General features: G+C 39.7%; 1 protein-coding gene across 2 annotated transcripts in view; it reads right to left on the reverse strand.

Moving 5' to 3' along the window:
- Positions 1–22,350, reverse strand: part of ST6GALNAC3 (ST6 N-acetylgalactosaminide alpha-2,6-sialyltransferase 3) — a 235,205-nt gene extending 212,855 nt beyond the window's left edge. For both annotated transcript variants that reach the window (XM_015870358.3, XM_015870357.3), the window contains exon 1: positions 22,176–22,350. In XM_015870358.3, the coding sequence (XP_015725844.1) occupies positions 22,176–22,193 (18 nt within the window). In that variant the 5' untranslated portion in view covers positions 22,194–22,350. The remainder of the gene's footprint in view (positions 1–22,175) is intronic.
- Between the last annotated feature and the right edge of the window lie 1,322 nt (positions 22,351–23,672).

The raw sequence follows: 23,672 nt of genomic DNA on the forward strand, positions 1-23,672 counted from the left end.
CACGTTCATTAAGTACTGTTAACAATAGACTAAGTTGCAGCACTAGCCCAGGCTGCATTGATGAGGCTGAGACTTCACGGAACTGATGAAGCCTTTCCCTAGGCAGATACATACGAAGTCTGAAGTCATGTGAGTGTCTTCCCAGACTTATTATGAACAAAAAAATTGATTATGCTTTTTTTTTTCCCCTCCCATATTTAGGTTTCTTTGGTGTTTTTTTTTTCTTTTGTCTTCCCAGATAAGAGAAATTAAGTCTTCATGTGATCTGTCCCTACATGCATGTTGACAAAACACCTAAACAACTCCACGGTTGGGAATCTGCTTCTAAAATAGTTACCGTCACACAAAATGGGAGAAAGAAGTAACAGACATTCCTTGCACCTTAAAAGAAGAATCCTTGAGACAAACAACTCAGAATGCTAACATTTCTACTGAACTGCAAGCTGCCTTACTTCCACTTTTTGCTTAAAGAGGCTTCTGCAGCAAAAAGTTCTGAAAAATTCAGAACTACACAGAAAGGAAAAAAAAAAAAATCAGTACTTTTAACTCTAATTATCCTTGATAGAGGAAAATGTGCCCTCATGCTGTGGAACACCAGTGAAGTGCTAAGAAAAGCTAAAAGAAAACATGAATTCTGTGACAGTCAGCGTTTGCATAATGAAAATAAAGCCAGACCAGGAAACAACATTACTGCACAGACTGGATCTAATGAACAATAACGCACAACTTCCCCAAAATGTGTTGGACTATATCTGTCAGCAGGACGATTCCCAGAGAGAAAGTAATGGACTTTGGCATTTACATGCACTAAGGACTATCAGTATCAAAAAGTTTCAATTTCATAAGTGTCTCCATATGCCAGTTCTTCTCACCATCTTCCCAACAGAGTCCTTCCTTCATAACACAGAGACTTATTGTAAGTGCTGGCAATGGTGGCCATAAGCCAAGGCTCAGAGACCTTCCGCTCATCCCACAAAAGAATGATTCCTAATGAGCACATGTGTAACTGATGACCCATCAACAGTCTTCTCTCTGTCCTTATGTCCTTCCTCAGAGGTTTAAGTCAGCCCCAAGTGGGCTAAAATATTAAGACACGTTTCTCTCACACACCCTTTCACCTTTACTACATGTTTCTTCTCCAGACCATGCTGATATTTATATTTAGTGCTAATTGTGTGAACACAGAGGCAGATAATAGCACATGAAAATTATTTTTGACAAAAAACAGAGGGACTTCGCTTATTAGCGAATTTATCATCTCTCTTCACTCACACACAGCCAGAAGTTCACTCAATTTATGAAACTCTACATCATGTCCCCTGAACTTTCATGTTTTATTTGCAGAGGTATTCAGTCACCTGCGAGTTACAGCAATATTTTAACATGCCTCAAAGAAAGGAAAAAAAAAAATAAAGCTTTCAGTTTTTGCTTATATCTTGAGACAAAAACGCCAGAGGGCAAAACAAAACCCACCAACATCCACCCCAAGGAGAAAGCAGCGCCATGGTTTCCTGCATGAGGGCACTTGTCACAGTTTCAGCTGCTGAAAGTTTGCATTCCCCTCACAGTTCTAGCAGTAGAAAAAGCAGGGGAGTGGGGGGAGAATTGATAATAAGTCACTTTCTGGAACATCTCCAAATCCACAAGAACGTTCCTCCAGGACACAGACAGTGACAGTGCGCTGCCACCAGCACCCACTGCATTTTTCTCTAAGAATTTCAAAGCCCCGCAGCACTGCTGTCACCCGCAAACATCCCAATTGCCTGAAGAACAATTTCCCTGGCCTTGGGTCTCCTGCAGCAAAAAGGCACAGAGCTGTCACATCTCTTCTAGCTCTGCTGCTTCAGCAGATTCAAATTTACACTTCTATTTTCCAAGCAAGCTCCAGGCTGGATCGTTCACCAGAAAGGAAGGGTGACAAAATAAATAAATAAATAAATAAATATCACCTGAATTTGTCTCTCTCCTGACAACATCCTAAACAAGGAGTTAAGAAAGTTTTCCCTTTGTTAAAATCAGGGAATTTAAGGCTTTAGCAGGCAGCAGCTTAGATCATCCCAGCAATCAATCTCAACCAGCAAAATCTAGGTCAGTAAAACCGAGGGAAGCAAGAAGGCTCCAAAGAATGAAATATTCAGTTGTAAAGAATTACAGAAAAGCTTTGGAACTGGTTAGGACAAAGGTCGTATTAAAGCTGCCAAGTGGAAGAACACAAGTTATATGGAAAATAATCCATTCTGAATCCAAACATAGCAAACTATTTAGAGAGTTTGACACAAACAACAGAAATGAGGCTCTGCAAAAAAAAAAATAATAATAATAAATAACTGTAGTCATCTTGGAGCTATATGCATTTATTACAGCGATCACATGCTTCTCCAAGACCTTCCCTGACATCATCTCAGGATTAATAGAATTAGATCAATTTGAGCCCCTGTTTTACAGTTTCATGAGATTTCTACTAGTAGAACAGAAAATGGCTACTCTAACAGACAGTAAAATTAGTGGCCTCACAAACAGCTAGAAGCAGTTATATTTAAAAGTTAAGATGCATTACAGTAAGAGAAAGGAATATGCATTACTTCATTTTCCTCTCTGCTGCAGCAGGAACGCAAAACCTTTCAATCTGTTAGACACAAAGGACTGCAGACTGCTCTGTGGAACCACTCAGAGCAGACTGCTCAACTTCTCTGCACACAGCTCCAGCTGAAATACAACTGCATGTGGATACAGCACATTGTACACTAATTGCACATCTGCAAACCACAGGAACGTTGACAGAACATCATCAACTTGAATCTGTTAATACTCTGAGAACCTGTAAGAGTTTCCTGCCCTAGAAGGTGAATTGATTGAGGAAACTGAAAATCCCAATTATGCCTCAATTGGTCCCTAGAGGCCTTTAACAAGTTTTCAGCAGCAAATTGAACATTACATCCACCCACTCACACTCCGCCCAATTAAGCTTAGAAGTTACAGTTCGTTGGTTTTGTGTGATTCCGTTTTTGTTTGTTAGTTTTTGAGGGGATGAGAGACACCCACTTCAACTATTTTTCAATTTTTTCTACCTCAAAAAGCACTGCATGCAACAGTAACAAGGAAAAAGCTCCCAACACCAAGCACAATGTGCACAAATGCTCCTGGATTGTCAGCACGGAGTTTGCTCCTCCCAGCACATGAAAGTAAAGCACAAACTCTTGCTATTATCTTTGTGTATCTTAACAGTTTGAAGCAGAGTTCCACAGACCATTCCTCATCAGACCTGCAACAACTTCAGAACTCCGCCAAACAGGTGAACATGGCACAGGCAGTTAAAGGGCAGCTCCTCTCAAACCCTTGTTTTAGGTGGTACTGAGAAAAGTTTTGGAGTAGGTAAGAAAGGAAAAACCTAGATCATGCTTTTCAGTGCAGTGTTTAGAGAAATAAGTAGTAAAAAGTGTGATTTGTTTCATACTTAAAAAAAAAAACAAAAACATGTGTACAACCTGTCCCATCCTGTGAAAAGGACCTCCAGCCTGCTCACAAACAAGATGAAATGAAGTTGTTACTTTGAGCTCATCTCATCCTGTTCTCCCAGACTCTCACTTTGAGGTACTTTTGGCCATTCTGGTTGTGGTTGTTTTCTTCAGCCCAGCTCTGCCCTCCAGCAAGCACAGAATACAGAAATTTTGGGATGAAGATTGAACCACTTGATCTCATCTTCAGAGATAAGAATCAAAATCACCTCTTCTCAGCCTACAGCTGTCTTTTAACAAGCCAAATGTGTTATGATTTCATAATAAATGCACAGCTATACCACGTTTTGAGAATGGAACTGAGAATATATTAGCTGTGGACCTTTAAAATGAACATAGACTGACTTGGTCAGGTACAGCCCTTCTGCATTATTTCACCAGCACTCATATCATCCTTGTTTCTGGATTCTGTTTCTCATCATGAAAACTCTTTTGCCAGGGACATGATCCAATGCTAGTGGACATAACAGTAAAGATGGATATCACAACAGAACATATCCATTTTCCTTATAAACCCAATAACGTCTATGTGCTGCCCATAAAGCTTACAGTTTTGGAATGCTTAGAAAGAAGTCAGAAAGACATACCTTAAGGGATGATAAAATATATTTATATTTTCTAGACAACAGGAAGCCATAAACCACTGCTAGTTGACAACAGATATTGATATTATTACTACTACTACATCCAGCACAGAAGCATCTGAACGGTTAGACACCACAATTTCATCTGCCCTGTCAAAAAGAGTTTTAAAGAGACAGCTTCAAGGTTGCAGGCTCCTCCTTCAGATGTTCAGTGGGGAAATACCACTCATAGTACTCACTGGCATTTAAAAGTAACAGCAGTTTCACGGTATTCTACCATTTACTGAGAATTCTCCTTCATGCAGGCATGCACATATAGTAAACACACAGCACTGTTAAAAAAAACAATACTCACCATTTCATTTTTAAATAGCAATAGCGAAAGTACTTCATGGATGTTATCCCATGCTTACCAAATGCAGCCTGGTTGATTCTCACAACAAGAACATTCTTTAAACTGCAATTCAGTTTTTTTTAAAGCATTGAAGGAATACAAGCACGTTGTCTCATATTTAGGAAAATAGTCAGTATAAGAATTAAAAAGCAAGTATTCCAGACTTCCAGCCTAATATTCAGGTAATCAAAACATAGTTTTCTAGTCTGCAACAAACATACTTGTGGTAATAACATACCACATACATGCGGTAATAACCACACCAGTAGCTATAAACTACAATCTTTTTAAACACAAGATATCTACACTAAATTTAGAGACCTTATCCGGTTAAATGTCAGATTAACTCATATCAAATGCTAAAGCAGGGCCTTCCACAATCAAAAACACCTAAAAATACGTTTTAAAACTCATACATTTTTACCTAAACAGCTTCAACACATGCAATTGTAGAGCTCTCTACACTGTGCCAAAAGCCTGCATTGAACACGTTCCTTCCCCAAATAGCTGTGGTAATTTGGAGTAGTACAGAAGCTGAGAAAGGATAACTTTTAACTTTCTCTTTCAATATAAGAAATAGGGGACATCAAGTGAACTAATAGGTGTTTTCTGTGTATGTTACCTATTTAAGCTGTGGTACTTCTTGCCATGATACACCACAAAAATCATGAGGCTTTATGAGAGGATTGTACAGGGTCATGAATGAGAAGTTTATTAAGGGTTACATAGTAAACAAATCATTGGTTCAGGAGAGTTCCTCCCTCAAGCTGTTGGAAGATGGAAGACAGCAAGTGAAACTATCTGATGCCTGTCTGATCTTTACTTCTGCCAACTTTGATTTCACCTACCTCATCCAGTCTTATATTTACATTACTACCATTTACATTCTTCTTATTACAATGATATTCAGAAGTCCTCATTAGGATCAGTGCATCATGCTGGGTAAGATGATGATGATGACAAGACAGGAAATGCTACAACATATACATACGGATCAATACTTTGCTGGTAGCCCTGAAGCACCTGCAGGAACAGGAGCACTGGGATCTCCACAGCTTGCTGCAGAGAGCACCCAATGCAGCAGCTATAAAACACATTATCTTATCTATGAGTATCTGTTCAAATTATCTTCAAATTATCTGTTCAAACATATCTTCAGGTAAGATACATAAAACATAGCTCAGAAGCCTTAAAATTCCTATAAAATAATACAGAGACTTCTATGACCTAAATCCTCATTGATATCAAAGGAACAGAAATCTGGAATCAAGCAGATCTCTTGTTGTGTGCTTTTCAATCCCTTTTCAAAAAAAATAAGCCTTACCCCTAACAATTCTGCAAGAATTCTTTAAATCCTGAGTCTGACAAGCTTTTGAAATATTACCCTTTGGGCTACATGATGCCATCTCCAATAATTTATGCCTAGTGTTATCAGTGCTGGCAGGGGCCTTGGCTTCACAGCATGAAAATCTGTGTAGAGACAAACATCTGGCAGCAATCTGGATGTGGCTCCTTTTCAGCTGCCTGATTAACAGCTCGTGCTGGGTTTGGACAGCCAACATCTCAGGCACCTCCTCATGCCTCTAACCAGACTCCCCAGGGGAGGATAGTTGCAAACCATAAAGCATGGTTCCATAGAGCAGTCCCTGGAACAGATTAGTCTTTTTGGTCAATACTCTTCATTTGTAAGATTCAGGGCTTGGACTCCAGTTCAGTGACAGCAATGGATGCATGACAGACAGAAGCAGATTCACAGAGAAGGAAGTAATAAATCTGCCCCCTCTACTCTCCGTGCAATTCCTACCATTATCCGGTACCAAGACTCCAGGACCCTCTGGCAAAAGCATCTGACAAATGACAGAGAACAAGGGGTGGGGGGGAAAAAGGAAGCGCCAGAGATTGCAGTTGCTATGACACATCCTAGATGGCCCATAAAGACTGATGCCATTACCAACCTTTTTTGGGGGTTATTCTGTAGGAGAATGGAAGCCGCCATAACACACATACACATCTACTAGAAACTGGACAGATGGGAATAACACCATTACATTCTATGTGATGGAACGAGTAATCGCCAACCTTGATAGTTCTTACACTGCAAAAAAAGCAAGATTGATAGTTGCAGGAGAGGCACTTCTCTTTTTAAAAGACATGTGGTGAGCTATACACACTAAACCAATGAAAAGAGCAAGGTAGCTGAAGAAATCAAATGGAAAACATGAACAGCTGCAAGAAAGATAGGTCTGTACCAAATGTGAATCTTATTGTTGTATATATCAACAATACACAGACATAAACGGAGAGAGAAAGCAAGGCAGGAGTATAAAACAAGGATCAGAGGCTCCTGAGATAGATGTAAAGAAATTAATCCAACACACAAAGATAAATTTAGTCTGAATAATCCCAAATGACATCACTGCATTAGAAAGAATGGTGCACTTATAGTTGTGTTGACACTGCTGATAACAAACTGACAAACCTCCTGATATGTATTGGGCACAAATAGTTTTCCATGCAGTATCAGACACGTGTGACTTCTTATCCCACTGATTTAATTCCCTTTGCTGCTGGCAGTAGGATTGAGTTAAGATCCAGCGCAGTCAATTAGATTCTTTCTATTGATTGTTGTGAGCTCTGGTTCAAGCCCATATTTGTCATGGCCAGTGGATGCTCTGCAGAATATCTCATCACTGTCCAAAGAGAATTTTTCCAGTGCTTAACATATCCACTTACTGAATCACAGAGAAAGCAGATTTTGCTAACAACAGTGAAAAACAGCGAGGAGAAGAGGCAGAAATTAATTCTGGACCTTTACAAGCCTAATTACTGAGCTATTTCATCACTAATTGAAACAACGGAATCTAGTTAGGGGTCCTAAAGATTGAAAGCACTGAGTCACCTACACAGCCTTCATGTTCCAATGGGAAGGGCAAAAGGACAGAATAAACCATCCCCACAACTGCAGTACCAGATTCTTTTTAAACCTGAACATATTCTTTCCTTAAAGCAGGAGTGGAACAGGATACCACAGATTAATTCCATCTGTGACTAAGATGGGCATCAACAGGTCTAACAACTCCTTAAGTCTTAAAAAGCTGTAAAGTAAGCAGGCTATGCCATAGTGTAGCAGAACTAGAATTTAGAGACGTGTGCAAGACAGCATAATTCTTCTCTTTTAAGTTACATCAAATGCAGAGGAATCAAGAACCAAACCTTTTACTATGGCCTCTGTTAGTAGATACCAGCATATCGCAGCCTAAATCATTGATTAACAAAGATTATAAAAAACTCACAACACTGCAGAACAACTGCCTAATTGAGAAATATAAAGCAGAAGGAAAACCTCAAAGAGAGCAAAAGTTCCTGAAGAAGCTTCTATACAGTGATTAGATGATGCAATTATGAGTCTGTAGAAACCAAAAGATGGAAGAAATACCCTGAGTACCTCACTGTTCTACTTAAGCTTACAGATTCTAAATAGCTTTTGAGCAGCCAATAGCATTCAGAAGCTGATTCTTCTTTCCTAACTGGACTTCATATTTTAACAAACCGTCAGTGCAAGCATGGAATATAAGGCAACCATGGGAGGTTCAAACAGAACATCAGGAAAAATGTATCTACCATGAGGGTGATCAGACACTGAAACAGGCTTCCTAGTGAGAAGACCGATATCCCTCTATCGGTCAGCTATTTGGATAGTGCTCTTATTAATAAGCTTTAGCTCTTGACTAGCCCTCTAGTGGTCAGACAGTTGGACTAGATGATTTCTATAGGTCCCTTCCTACTGAAGGAGTCTATATTACATTCCCTTCCATCTGACTGGCAGCAAAGGAATAGCAACCTCTCCATACTCAGACATAACTACATGACACATAATGCTTCCAAAGTGATCACTGTCTGCTGGCTCTCTCTGCTAACATGACAGTTAAATAGGAAGTGTTTTTCATATTTATTCTTAGTTGTCCTGACTTGCACGCAGTACAGCATTATACACTTCTAATTTTATGCACTCCAAATATAGTCTGAGAAAATATTTTTATATTAATGATTGTTTCCATATTGCGAGCATAAATGAATATATCACTCTTTGATTAACAAAAACAGGAACAATACACATATACAACCTTTATACAGCCTTTTAGCAGAAAAAAAGTCCAAATAGGAAAGACACCCCCACTTCTACCTCACGGACTTCTTAAATATATGTTCCTTAAAAATATGCTCTCAGCTTCACAATCACTTATTCTTTGCATCAAAGCTTTTCAGATGATTTTTTTTTTATATCCACACAAACGCTTTTTGCATCAATGTTATGCATAGCTCTATTGGAGATGCCAGGCCCACATACAAAATCCCTTTCTCAGAGCTTTACCAGACCCATTTAAGTGAGAGAAGGGCACATCAATGTGGAGATGAGACTGACTGGCTGAGAAAAAAAATAGTTTGAGTGCTAGCCAAATAAAAACAAGTAAAAATGTAACATGTTAGTTCATGACAGAGCTGGAAAAGGAAACAAAAAAAACTCAAGTGCTAGAAATGAGTTAGAATCTTGGCCCAAAACTGTCACCAGCTACCAATCTCATTTTCCACTTTTATTTCTGAGTATCCATAGGTAGATGCACTGTTTCAGGTTCACATTTCCTTCATTACCGCAGCTCTAACCAATCAAAAATAAAAAAATCTTTCACTTATTTACAACCCAGGTACCAGAATCATTAGCAAAAGTCATGATCATCAGGCGTAACATAAGAGAAAAATAAGTAGGCATCTATAGATAAATCCAGCCAATAAACCTTGAAACTGTGACAAGCATAAAAAAACCATTTTCTCTACTGACAGGCATGTCAGACCAAAAAAATACAGTAAAGGAAATTATCCCTGGAGAAAGGTAACAGTCCTCTTCCAAATCCCCATTAAGAAAGAAAAGAAAGTTAAATCAAGCACCCACACTGCAGTCCATCTCTTAGGATGGAATGCAAGTCATGACTTTCTATGCTGGATGGCTCCTAAGCAGTACATTGTACAGATGTCTTTTCCACGTGCAGTGTTGCATTCACTGCTATTGCTTAAGAACATCTCAATGCATGGGACAGATCCCCACGTACTACTTCACCAACAAGTGTGAAGTACCGTAAGTTGCAGACTGAATCTAATGATTTGAAAATCATCTATGATGACTGCTGTGGAGCTATGAATACATAAGCATTTCCAGACAATGTTTCACGAACTAATAAACACTGTTCAAACTCTACAAAACATTAAAAATACCAACCCCTTCAAGCAATGCACTCATTCTAAAAGACAAAATATAGCTTGCTAAACTGCTTTACATACATTCAATAAATCACTTGTAGTCAACTGTGAAACCCGTAGAAAAAGATAAATACAATAAATTAAGTTAATTTAGTAAATGAAGTTATCGACTAGCTATTTAAAAGAGAAGTCGTAACAGACCGTATCAAGTGTCTTTCTATAGCACCATACATTTACCTAACTATTCACCAGGGAAATAAGCAACCCTTAATGTATAAAAACAACACAACACTGTAAATTTAATTTTAATATTATTGACCTTCTCTGGCATTTAAATATATTATTCACAACATTTAATGAAACATTTTTTCTGAGCTCTGCACCCCTTAGAACAAACGAGTTCGCACAGTAGCACCAGTCTCCTACGCAGTAACAACTTCTTCATATATTATGGTGGATGCATTAATAATTCATAGTCTATCCAGAGTTAAGACAGAAAGCATTAGAGGATGTGCATTTAGTAACTACCAGAATCAAAGAGGGCGGAGAAACAATACTAGCAATGTGTCCTTAGAGACTTGCACAGTAAGATCCCAGGTTTTTTTGGTCCCGGACAGGTCCTCTAAAACACAGGGTCTGGTTCTTATATGCTTGAATGTTTGTAGCAACCTTAAAACATGCTGGAATCACTCAACAATTTTTAAGGCTTACCTTCTGTTTCTGTGTTGTACTTATTCCTTAACCATGAGCATGGAGTTTCAGAATTAGAATGAGAATGGCAGTTGGTGCAGTTCCTTTGTTCAGGATGCTTACATTACAGTCAGTACGTCAACATCTCAACTTTTTCAAGCAGCTTAAAAAAGTTAAATGAGAAAACCATTTTTCTCCATCAGGTAAGACAGAACTAGACAAACACCTTTTCTCTGTTTTGCAGCAAACTATTGTATTTTCATGAACATTCATGAATTCTACTGCACATTCCCCATTTTTTGGCCAGGAAACATAGCTTGGTCACTACATCTGATTTCAATTAAGCAAAGCATTTTTATTTGAAACAGTACAGAGCATTAGCTCATTGCTTTTTAGTTATATTACATGGCAGAAGCTCAATGGGATTTAATTCTCTTCTTACTCTACTGAACCTTTGCTGACATTAATGAAATTGTACCACTTTATCCAGGAACTTGGTAAATGGTATGCACATAAAATACATAAAACATTTATCTTCACTGTTCTCAAGGCGTTCTGTGTTGCATCATTTTTACCACAGAAATGCATTCTTGCTTATTGAAGCAATAGGCCTGTTTGCAACACCTCTGCAGGATGAAATATGACTGCTCAAGATACCTCTCCTATTACTTTCCCTTTGTTTTCTGTTTCTCCTTTATTTAAATAACACTTTTTACTCTATGTTCTGGAAAGCCCAGTTTACTTCATAAGCCGTGCAACAACAAAATGGCTTCACCCTCCACTGCAGCTAGAAAGATGGTTAACGCAAACCAATTTCCCACAGCAGGAAAACCAGTAACCTCACTACTAAAACAAAAGAAATCCTTCATATAGCTGCCCTGCAAAGTCATTGCTACAGCAAAGAAAATCCTTATGACTCTTACTCAGAATTGCTGAGTCAACACAGTAAAAAAGTATGTATTAAAAAAAAAAATAGATAAAAGATACCCTTATAGCTGCTCTGTTAAAATACTTAGTCAAGAGCATTGTTTATTCTGTAAGAAACGAGATCCTTTCTTTCACAACACAGGTCAAGCCTCATAGAAAGGATGCTAATTAATCCCATTTGAACACAGTCAGAGCTGACCTCGTACAAATTTCACAGAAATACACAAAAGCCTAAAACAAGAAAAGTTCAAATTAATAGAAGAGATTAAGTCTGTAAATTATTTTTGTTGCTCAGCAGTTTGTTGTTTTTGTTGAATCATTTGCAGAAGAAAAAAAAAAAATACCTTGTCCCATTAGAAAAAAATAGAAAAGAAAAATAAAGTATCTGCAGCCATGTATTTTCCTGGAGTCTAAATCTAACCAGATGGCTAAGAAATCAGCAGATTACTCAGAAAGACCCCTATGAGATACTTCTCTTGATAGCCAAGATAGACTTGCACTTAATGCTTGGCAAATTACACCATACTGTTGTTGTTGTGGGTTTTTTTGTTTTTGCCTAAATAAAGCCAAACATGATACAACCTAGATTTAAATACAGAACATTATTCTGGTTTAAGTTCAAACTCTGCTTTTTATTATAGCAGGTTTTTTTTTTTGTTTTGTTTTGTTTTTTTAGCAAGTATGCCTTAAAATACCAGAGGGTGTTGTACAGTATTGTCCAATCCAGGCATACACTAACAAAGGCAACAGACCTGTTCCATTTGTCCATAGTTTATGTTCTTTACTGAAGGGAGCTATTAAAAGATTTTTTGAGAGAGGAAAAACAACCTCAGTCTCTGGGGCTAAAGCTCCTGAGGAAAGAACCTAACAGGGAATTTTACCTCAAGTCAGATCAGAAAAAAATTCTGACTCTAAGTCTGATAAGAGCAAATAAAACAACAAACCAATAGACAGGACTATTTATTTACAGCTTATGAAAGTTAGATTACAGATATTTCAACTGGAAAACATGGAGTATTTCATTGCTGTTAAATATGGCAACCTGAACAACTGAAAAATTAAACAACTCTGGGTCAAATACAGTAATCCACAAACTGCCTCCAGTCTGCCTTAAACCAACCCAGACAACACTACACATATTGTATCCATATAAGAGAACATCTAAGAAAAGTAAAATTAACAAACTGGGAAATGGAATGAAAAGCCTGAAAGATGAATTGTTTTTTCACTTGTTCTCTCAATAACTATGAAATTACTACAGAGATTCACAGAACAGTTTGAGTTGGAAAAGACCTTCGATATCATCTAGTTCCAAGCCCCCGGCTGGTTTAGCTAGATTTTTCTGTTGAGTTGAAAATACGCAGCAAAAATAATTATACTACTCCAGTCCCAACATTCTTTACTGAATACCTAATGCATGTAAATGTAAATTTAGATTACAGGGGAGAAGAAAAACAACATTAGAGTTTGCTGCCAAATACCATTCTCCAGGCTTTCTTACAACCAAGACCTTAATGAAGGATCAAGAATGTGACATGTGAGACTATCAGACAGTACTCTCAGTCACTCCCGGGAAGGTGATCCTCTGCAACTGAAGGGCCAGCTCTTCAGGACACTACTCAGAAACAAATTCTCTGTGAGCTTTGTTTTTGCACTCCCGTACCTCCAGTACCCCACTTCTGCAAGACTTTGCAAGAACCGTAAATGTTTGACCTGCATGTAGGTTCAAATGTTGCTATCAACACAACTGTTAGACTTTTTGTTTAATAAACCTGCCGCATATGATGTCCTACAACTAGAATGATAACAACACCATTGGAGAAATCATTAAATCACAGAATAAGAGTGAAGACCTCTAGAGGTCACCAAAACCAGCTCGTGCCTGCAGTAGGCCTAGGTTCAGTTACCTCAGGCTACTCAAGGCCTAATCCCGATGATTTTTTAACATTTCCAATGATGTACATGCCATGCACCTTTACCAGTGTTATTACAGTCTTAGTGGTAACCTTTCTCCTATCATTTACCTGTAATTTGCCTTGTGACAAATCGCAGCTGCTGACTCCTCCCACTACTCACCTCTGACAAACAGCTCCATCTGCAGGCAGCAGAGGACTGCCAGAAGCTGCTGCAAAGCAACCTCAGGCCAAGCAAAGCAGCTGCCTCACACACGGCTACCAAGATGCTCTTAAAAATGGGACATGCCTGTTTCCCATGTTCTTTGCAAAGGAGAAACCCCAGAATCCAGGATTTTTCACCTTTAGTTTCTATGGCAAGAAAGCATGTACACATCAGTTTTCCATAAAACAAGTAGAAAACTTGTCCATATGTGTATGCAATAAGAGCAAGGGGAAACACATCTACAAGTTCATCCAATAACCCTCTTCCATCCCATCTGTCACACTTTAAAAAGTGACTTTCATCCTGTAGCTGGAAAAAAAACACAGGGCCAAGTCCTGATCACCACAGGGCACATGCATTTCCCATAGGACACAAGCTTTAAAAATTCACGCAGAGCAATCTTCTGAAGACAGGCCTCAATTTGGCAAGATGACAGGCTGTCATTACAAGAAATGCCTTCGGGCATCTCACCTATTCAGGCAAACCAGGTGCAATCCACAGCTGGCATTCAGACACCACTACCTCCAGGTTCCTGCACCTACAGCAAAGCAGTGCTGCAGTGCCCGGCTGGGAGGCAACTGCCTGATGGCCCCCAACCAGCCTCCTGCAGCTGGCTTCCAGGAACAGTGTTTCTCTCAGCAAAGAAAGAAATAAACCATTGTTTGCTTTTTTGTTGTTGTTTTTAACTGACAACAACAACAAAAAAATCCGAATGTAATAAAAAGCCAACTTTGCCTTCCTCTTGTGATGAAACAATGATGCAGCCTATTGTACTGTGCCCATAATTCCCCCCCTCGCACAACATGAATTACCAGTAGCCTAAGATACAAATTGAACCAAAGAAAATATTCAAAACTGTTTTCTCCCGTGGTTTCACAGTAAATATTGTTCTACTTAACCACATTTGTTTACTGCTTCAACAGCAGCAATAAAATTAACAGAGGAAAGTGCTATCTACCATTCTGTTCTTTCTGTAGACAGGAAGAAAAAGCCAAAAATAATACACAGCATCTTCCCATCTGTATATCACTGAACTTTATTACCACTTGAGGGCTGGAGAAGTCTGTCTGCCCATCTACACACAGCCAGGGACAGTCCCTGCTTTCTTCAGGGTTCCTAACACAAGAGCAATCTACACCCTGCCCCCATCAGCCAAGTTCAGAGAGAGGCCTCCCTCTTTCACAGTTCTTAATCTTGCATCTTTCCCTCTTTGCGAGTCTCAGAAGGAAAAGATGTACTCAGCATCCAGGCACTCCAGAGTTTGAGAGAGTACTTAACTGGTGCACCCAAAATCTTTTCTATTTAATAACATCATGCAGGGGGAAGCAAATTGACAATTGATATTCTGAAGCATTAGAGTATGAAAACAAAATTTCAGATTTATGTGTAAGGTTCCATTTGCATCAGTTTTGCAAGGAGACAAAGAATGTTTGCTATTAATAACTTTGTCTTATCTGTTCTTACATTAGGTTTCATATTCAGTCTTCTACACAACAGAAACTTGTATATTATCCTGCTTATTTTTGAAAAATAAGACATAGGATCTTGATGTAAAATTCCAACTGAACCTTTAAAGTTCAAAAGAATATTGAAGTACAAAGACGCAAGAAATCTTACATGTTCAAGTAAAATTTGCTAAGTGCAATGTAATTTGACTTCAAAATCATTAACATAGTTTTTCCTATATTTTATGACAAAGGAGACTTGATGCAAATAATAACCAAGTGGCTCATCTAATCCCCAGTACTACTGGAAGTTGTGTGATACAAGGCTGATGTCTGATTACTATACTGACTGACAGCATAGTAAATTCAGAAGTAGAAGTAACTACCCTGATCAAAACTTAATCCAAGTGTCTATCATTAGCTATGATCTCTAAACCGAGGTTTCAGGAGACAATTTCACTAAGTTCAGAAGAAAATGGTTATACTTATCTATCTGCAAGCTAACATTTCAAAGCTTGTACTACCTAACTCTGCTTTGAATTATGCACTTGCATTCTGCTATTGTACTTCAAAGAAACTATTTCAGTTACGTTTAATCAATTCCTTCCATAGATTTGGATACAGCTCTTACTATATTTCATTAGTTTCTCTCATGGACTGTAAGGCAAATGAATGACTAATAAAAGTAAAAGAAATAAACTATTAAGCAAACACATTGCATATACTGAACAGCAGTGTACATGCATTACACTAATTAAGTTATTATCACACTCTGCAGTCACACAAGGAATACTAAAAGGGAAGTTTTCACACAAGATCAGCAACAGCTGGCTCACACTTGAAAGGGCTTTGTGGGTTTTTTTTTAATTTATAAAGAGTTTTAAATTACTAAAAGCAAACAACCATTAAGCACAATTAGTTTATACATTTTGCTCAAAACTGTATATTGAAAAATAGTACCTGGAGAGCAAACAAGTTGCTAATTCTACTTCTCTGTACCCAGCCTGACTGTCACAGAAGCATGCAGAATAGCGTACCCTTTCCAGGCACCTGGAATACCACAGTCATGATTCAATATGAATATTCTAGTTTATTGTTTTGGTTCTTTTTTACTCCTCCAAATCAGAAGTACAAATGAACAAAACAAATAGGGAATTATGCTGTATGCATAAGCATGAGATGAGGTAAAGCAACGTTGCTATGCAAGGAAAGCAATACTTCCTATTTCCTTTGGATTAAAAGGTCTCAAAGAATGAGGCAGACCTCATTTCTGTAGTTGCCTGTGACTATTTTGATCCAAGGTTAAAATACGATTACAATCACTGAATCCACACTAGATTAATGTTATATTATTATTTCTGTTCCACACCAACTATCTGTTGCATACCTATGTCTGCTAGAGCCACAGACCTTTTAAGGTCTCAGCAGCAATTTCCAAACTCATTTTCATTTCGTACAAGAAAATAAATGCTTTCTCCTACTATATAATTTTTGTATCAGTTGAATGTTCAGGTTTTTACTTCAATGTTTTGCCCAAGTAGACCTCCAACAGTTCTCACTAAACTACTGAGGAGTTTTCTATTTTTCTTCCTACAAGGATGTTTATTTCCATAAATGGATTACACTTCCCCACTAACTGCTTTAGAGAGCTTTCATGCTACACTACACAAGACACCACAAATATAACAACAGTGTTTCAACGGTGCTATTAGCAAATCGTGACTAGCTTTACTTTGAGACGCAGAAGGAAAGTCACTTCTATGGGCTTTATTCACAAGGTGCTGTGGACTTCCCTCCAAGAGCAAGATTTGGCAAACAGACAGAAACACTAAAAAGCAGCAAGGCTGTCAAATTCAATTTTCTTTCCACTCTTGCTCAGTGTTTTGCTGCAGAGTTTGAAGCTATCAAGTAGCTGCAATACATTTCCACATGCCTATGATCTGCATGATATCTGCCTTTTGGGGGATGCACTTCTCACTGTATGATTGTTCTTCATTGCAGAGGCCTTAGGCAAACTTGAAACTGATAATCAGAAGTACAAGGTAAAATAGGAACCCATAGCTATAACACCTCTTACAATTAGCATTCAGAACAAGAACGAAGTTAGTCTTTTCCATTGCAGTAAATGACTGGTGGTAGTAATAAGGTCTCATGCAAGATTTCAGTAGGGGTGGGGTGGGGGAAGCACAGTCAGTCTTGAGCATTAATTTCAGCAAGTATTTGAAGCCCAGTTTTCAGATACATTCATTTTCTAACCATTAACTGAAACAGACACACCAAGATGGAAAAAGAACTACACAAAAAGCTTCAACAAAACGCCAACAAAGCTTCACCCAATGTACCCCAGGTACAAACACCCCAGGAGGGCAGAATTTGAATTAACACACCACCCTCTTGACACACACATATGTATACGCTTGCTGAATAAGAGCATGTATCCAAAGCAATAGAGCCCTAAGAGCAAAAGCCCAACATACATAATTATTAATCCTGTTTGTTAAACTGTTCACAGTTACTACTAGAAAAAACATCATTAGTGGTAGCTGAATACAATACTACTTCCTAAGTAATTTGGCTATCCTTTTTATCCACTGTGAAATGCAGAAGTTAAGCAAGGCAGATATTCTGTGTTACCTGGAGTTTGGGTAGGATTACAGGTTAGGGGTGGTGGTATATGTAGCCAACGAGGCACGTGACTCAAGGGTAACAAAGCTAAATAGCACGCAGCCAACAGAGCTAAGCATGGCTGGGAATGGTCACAGAGGTATCTACAAGCACAGGAAAAAGTGACAGCTGTCATGACAAGAAGGAAGTTTTTGCTGGTAGCATTCTTAGATCTCCTGGCCCCACAGAGACAGCCATCTCATGCTTGCTGGCCCTCAGCTGGTCCCATAGATCATGCATTTGGCTTTTGAATTTGGGTCTATTCTCATGGAAAGGGTAGTAGTTAAAAGCAAGGAGGCAAGGAGCAGGGACACCACTGCACAAGAATGGCTCAGACTGTTGCTAAAAATGCCATTTCTCCTATCTTCCTTAGAATGTTCAATGGTTCTTTGATATTCTCTGATTTTTCCCCATGTTACACATTCCAGAGCTCCTTGGATCAATCCCGCAGGAATAGAATCTATTCTATTTCTTAGAATGTAAAAAATAATAAAATTATCCCTATCTCTGCATAAGAAACACTAATAGAATGGTCTCTTCTGTTAATTATTAATTATTATCTGATTAGATTGTCAGAACAAATGCAAATACAGGACTGTTTTCATAGGTCAGCTGACACGGTAACGTGTAAGTAACATACACACAGCTGTCAGTGCTAAGGTAAAAATGCTTTGTAAAAATATTATGAATTTCAGTAGTATCATAAGCCCCGGTGTAGACATTTCAACTGAGATTCAAAGCCTCAATTCATCTGCCAAATCAGAACACACATGATGGTAAAAGCATCCTGTTCTAGCATAACCACATCCCACAGAAGAACCCTACACAGTAAAACATCCAAACCTTCTAGGACAGACGAATTCAAAACAATAGAGCCAATTCCACTTACAAAAAGGGGACAAATCTTAGGAATTCAGAGTAGAGAAATCATAGCCAGTATATTTCAATTCACTTTTTAATGTAGAAGAATAACGATTACTCAGAATACTCCAGGCGGTGTTCTACTGGCCTCAATAGGTTATAATAATACCAATAATACCAATTATTGAAGAGCTAATAAATAATGTATTTACTTGTTAAATATAATATCATAATTTCCTTTTGAGAATGATGGGATGTCTCAGTCTAAGTAACCAATAGATTTGGAAGTAAATAAAATTCATGATGAGCAAAAGATTGGGACACCTGTGGTATTTCATTTCTGGCCTTTCCAGAATTTAAACACCAAACACTGAAAAGACGTCTCTTTGTTACTAACTCCTTTTTCCAAAGGTTTGGCAAACTTTCATTACTAGTGAGGTTATACATATTTTAATGAAAAAAAATTTCAAAGACATGGATGCCTAATCCAACACCAAACCAATATGCAAGCAACACCTCATTAGAGGAAATAGGATCTATAAATATTCGCTCTGCATTTCCACTACATAAATTGCTTTTCCCATGAAATAAACATGCTTCTCTGCTGACTTCCAACTAATCCACACCTGGATTTAACCTGCCTATGCCAGCATTCCGCTGTCTACTGGCAATGCAAATCGCTCCAAAATACATCTTTCATAAGAAGCTACACTTCATTTAATTACTAGCAAGTGTGGAGCTCCCTCATCGATTTTAAAGCATTACACATGCTAAACGTCTATACAGGAACTACTCGATAGGATTGCCTTCACACAACACAATCCATTATTCCATTACAACATTGCTTACAAGATTTCATTTCTTCAGCTATTCCACCCCAGTTACTACCTCATCTTTGTTCTTCTCACCCATAAGGATGAAAAAGAATTTTTCATGCCATATTTTGTCCAATTTCAAATATATGAAAAATCAGAATATCTGGATAACTCATACTTGTGGATAACACAAACATTATTGTTTTGAATATTCAGTGCCTGATACAGTAAAAGTTGGGGAACAACATCTGTAGCAATAATGGTGACTACATCAGTACTAATCACTCAGTTAATCCAGTAATCAACAATGTATCATGGAGCTGCCATAGTAACAAACATAAGATAAATCACTTTCTTCCAGGAAGAGTATACACTTCACTCTGCCATTCTTTTTAAATACCTGTTGGGGTGAGGTCTGTGTGTGGAAAGAATACAGTCCGCTGTAAAAGAGAATTCCTCAGAAGAGAGTTTTACTGTTTACAATGAGGATGTCCCAGCAGTGACTGGGATACAGTGTGTAGAGCTACGATCGGTGAAACACGCTATAGGAAAATTGCCTTCCCAAAAGCTACACAGTGATAATTTCCTGCAGCCGTCTTATGAAAAGGGGAACTCTCAGTATCTAAAGGTTATATGATTTTCCAAATGTTTTTAACCACTGGAAGTAAACACCAGTTAATAGCCACTTCTCTCTGTACTTTACATGCATCTCCATCAAACACCATTTATATTAAGTTTTCCCACACACAGAATGCCAGCACTTAATGAGTCTCAATATCTTTGCAAGCAGAACAAAAGCAAAAGGAAAAAAAATAAAGCAAAGGAGATCTGGGAACTACAGCAAGTAGAGCCCCAAGGCAACACCACAGAGGTATTTGGAGCACAGGTGGCAGAGAGCAGCTGTCCTGCCTTCCTATACGCTCTGCCACCACTCATCATAAACTCTATACATGTTTTCAAAAGCCTGTGCTATAGGTGTATTTCCATACCAGTTACTGACCAAATAAACTGGAATATCTGGACAAACCCAAGAGAAAGGAGGAGGATGCAGCTAAACAGGTTCATAGTTTCAAAAAGGAATTAGCTCCCTATCACACCATAAGATGTGTTATTCCAAACTCCCTTGCTGGGAGAAAAACATGTAGTCCCTTCAGGGCAACTGCTGCTTTCACTTCTGTTGGATGTAGACAGTATAGAAAACTTTTATATACTTAAAGTATAGGGATTACATTAAAAACTCATATTGATAAGTACTCTTGATCTAGAAATTTAGATAACTACTATGAGATGTCCATCTAGGAAAGTCCAGTTTACCTTACAGCAAAGCTGATCTTCTATCTGCTTCACTTCTTATCTGTGCACCTTCCAGTATTAACAAGATTAAGAATGAGGCTGGCAGAGGGCTGCCTGTCAAGGAGCACCACTAGAACTGCAACCAAGCAGAACACCAGGGCTGGGCAGAGGGAAGGCGCTAATTGCATTATAACTTAAACTCTAAGGCAGGCCCTGTAGAAGTCACATCTGTGACAAGCAGGGAGACATTGTGTCATCAAGCTGCCCAGAAAGGGCTGGGAGACACTGAAGCTTTCCAGTAACAGGAGATCATCATCAACTATTAAAGCCAGAGGAGGGATTTGGGATGCTGTGTTTTAACGGGGTTAAGAACAGGAAAGAAATGTTGTCTTCTAGAACACTTGCAGGTTCAGAGAGTGTTCAGAGGGTGTTTTAAAAAAAAAAAAAAGGGGGGGGGAGCATATGCTTGTCTTTGTGGAGTCCAGCCCCTATCACAACTGAACTAAGGGGATGGGGGGGGGGGAGGGGGGAACAGGACGACAGTGCAATGAAATAAGCAGCTGCTCTTTAAGCTGAACGCTGGGGAAAGTTAAAAGAGCTGAGTTTGGTGAGCCAGAGGAATGTTTATTATTTGGGGTCTGTTCAGAAGCTCTGCAATTATCTGTCCTGCTGATACACTGAAGGCAACTGCTATGCAGCCATCCCAAAGTTTGGGGTAATCAATCCTCTGTTAGAAGATCAGACTGAAAATAACAATGCACAAAGTGCTCCCAGACAGGATTTATTTACCAGAAGGAACAGAGTAGGAATGTATTCAAAACACACAGAAAGGAGCAAGGCAGACAGCAAATGAATGGGAAAGAAATCATTTCCAGACCAGGGGCAGCCTGCGGGTGACAGTGGTGCCCTAAAGAACAGACGTGTTTGTTCCTTGCTGGCCACGCTTCCGCCTCCTCCCCATTCATTCAATGCCTGGTGCTGGCACTGCACCCCCTGCCCCACAGCACACTGCTCTGAACACTCATCTAAGGAAAGCAGCTGGGGAAGGCATGTGATCACAAGGTAAGTTGGCACTTGTTGGTGTGAAGGGGAAAGACCTTGAATAATATCAACAGCAAACAATTAAATGCCAAACGTAGTTGTGTGGAGCACGTGGACCTTGGGTAAATTCAGCAGAGGAGTGTGTGCTTACGGAGCAACTGGGGCAGCTGTGTACGCCTACAGCCCTGAGCTTTAAAAGCAGCAAATGCTGCACAGTCAGAAAAGCACTTCCCCCGTTCTGTCCTTTGTAGTGGGAGTCTGCTGCCAAACGCTCCAGCTCCTGAAGGAATCCAGCCCAACAAAGTCAGCTGAGACAAAGCAGAGCCCCTCACCCCCTACGCTCTGTGCACGGCTCCTTCCTGCTGGCCGGCAGCTCGCGCTGACAATGCAGGGAGAGGAGAAGAATGGCAGAGGGAAGCAGAGCACAGCTGTGTGCTGCTGTATCTGTCCGCCGAGCACAACTAGGATTCAGTAAAGAAAATACATCGAGAATGCAATAGGAGCACACGGAATCCATGCCTCTGAGCAGCAAAGGGCTCTGTAACAATGCATTCAAGCAACAGATAGAGATTTACCTTCAAAATGCAGGCCATGTTCTTTCTCTATCCTTCCTACCACAGAGCAGCGGGATTCTACTTTGTGAGCAGCAGTTCCAGTGTCATGCAAAAGGCCGGCAGAGCCGCACCGCTGCCAGAGCCCACATTCTCGCAGACGCAGACGTGGGTACCACGCACACAGGATCCGTTAGTCACATCTGTCTCTCCGTGCCCCGTTTTTGTTCCACCCATCGGCCCTTCCACTGGCTGGGGGCCAGCGAGGTTCCTCCCTCCCTTCACGTGATCCCTCTCAATTCACAGCCCCGGTGGATTTCTGCCAGCTCCGGGATGCTCGCGCAGCAAGAAGCGCGTGCAAATGGCAACGCGCAGCCTGCAATGCACAGCACCGAGCTGCGTGTTTGTAATTAACCCTTGTGCAGCTCTAAGCGCTCTCAAGAGGCTGTTAACCCGTCAGCAGAGTCCGAACTCCGCGTGCTATTCGGGCTCTAAAAAGCCCTTCAGCTGCTTGTTACAATGATGTATTGTTTTGCATTCAGCCCTTTCATTGCTCAGACCTCCTTTTGTGAGCTAATCAGCGAGCAATACGAATATCCCACCAGAGGTACCCGTGTTGTGCTGTGTCTTTTCCTATAAAGGACAGGCATACATTGCAGGGAGTGGAAATGTTGTGCAGTTTTGTTTCCAGAAAGCCCTTTGAACTTCCTGTTTTTCCCTATAGCAAAGCAGGATTAGCTGCAGGTTGGTTAATTGAGCTGCTGAAGAATTTTGTTTCAGCTGGACTCTACCAATGGCACAGCTGCCCAGACAAGCTTTGGGTGCCCCATACCCAGAGGAGCTCAAGGCCAGGCTGCATTGAAGCTTTGGGCAACCAATTCTAGGGGGAGTCTCCCTGCCCATGGCTTGTGTGTCCCTTCCAACCATAAAACCCAACCACTCATTGATTCTCTGATCTTACTGTTAAATCCAAACTCTATTTCATTATGGCCTTTATATTATAAAGGTTTCCCCACACATTTGTTGCCTCTCCTGCAGCCTCCTTCTCTCCCTTTTAAGATTCCTAGCACTTCTCAGTAGCACCTTAGAACTCTTGTTCTTTTCCTGTACTTGACACCTTCTGTGTTCCTTGTGTGCCACATCGCTTCATTCCTGCTATTTTAATGCACACTCTTCCTTAAATTGCAATTGATGTCTCCATCCTCACTGCAGTGATTCAGGGTACCTCTTGTTTCCACACAGCTAACACACTCCAGTTAACATTTTGAAACTCTTCTTGCTGCTCCCTGCCTGAGGAGCCTTCCCCTATCTGGGCACAATCCCTTGAGACAATGGGTAGATTGAAACTAAAGGAGTTGCCTTCCTCATTTCCAAGCAAAGTTAAATCATCTCCAAAAACAGAACAGAAAGGAACAGGGAGGCTTTCTCTAGTTCATGCTCATTGGTTGCCTTCCTGTGCACTTCTAAAAGAAAGGAAATGTGATTCTGTGCTTGGTCTTCATATTGACGCACCTTATTGCT

Source organism: Coturnix japonica, chromosome 11 (genome assembly GCF_054131305.1).
Source record: "Coturnix japonica strain WE chromosome 11, WE-NBRP24, whole genome shotgun sequence".
Taxonomy (NCBI): Eukaryota; Metazoa; Chordata; class Aves; order Galliformes; family Phasianidae; genus Coturnix; species Coturnix japonica.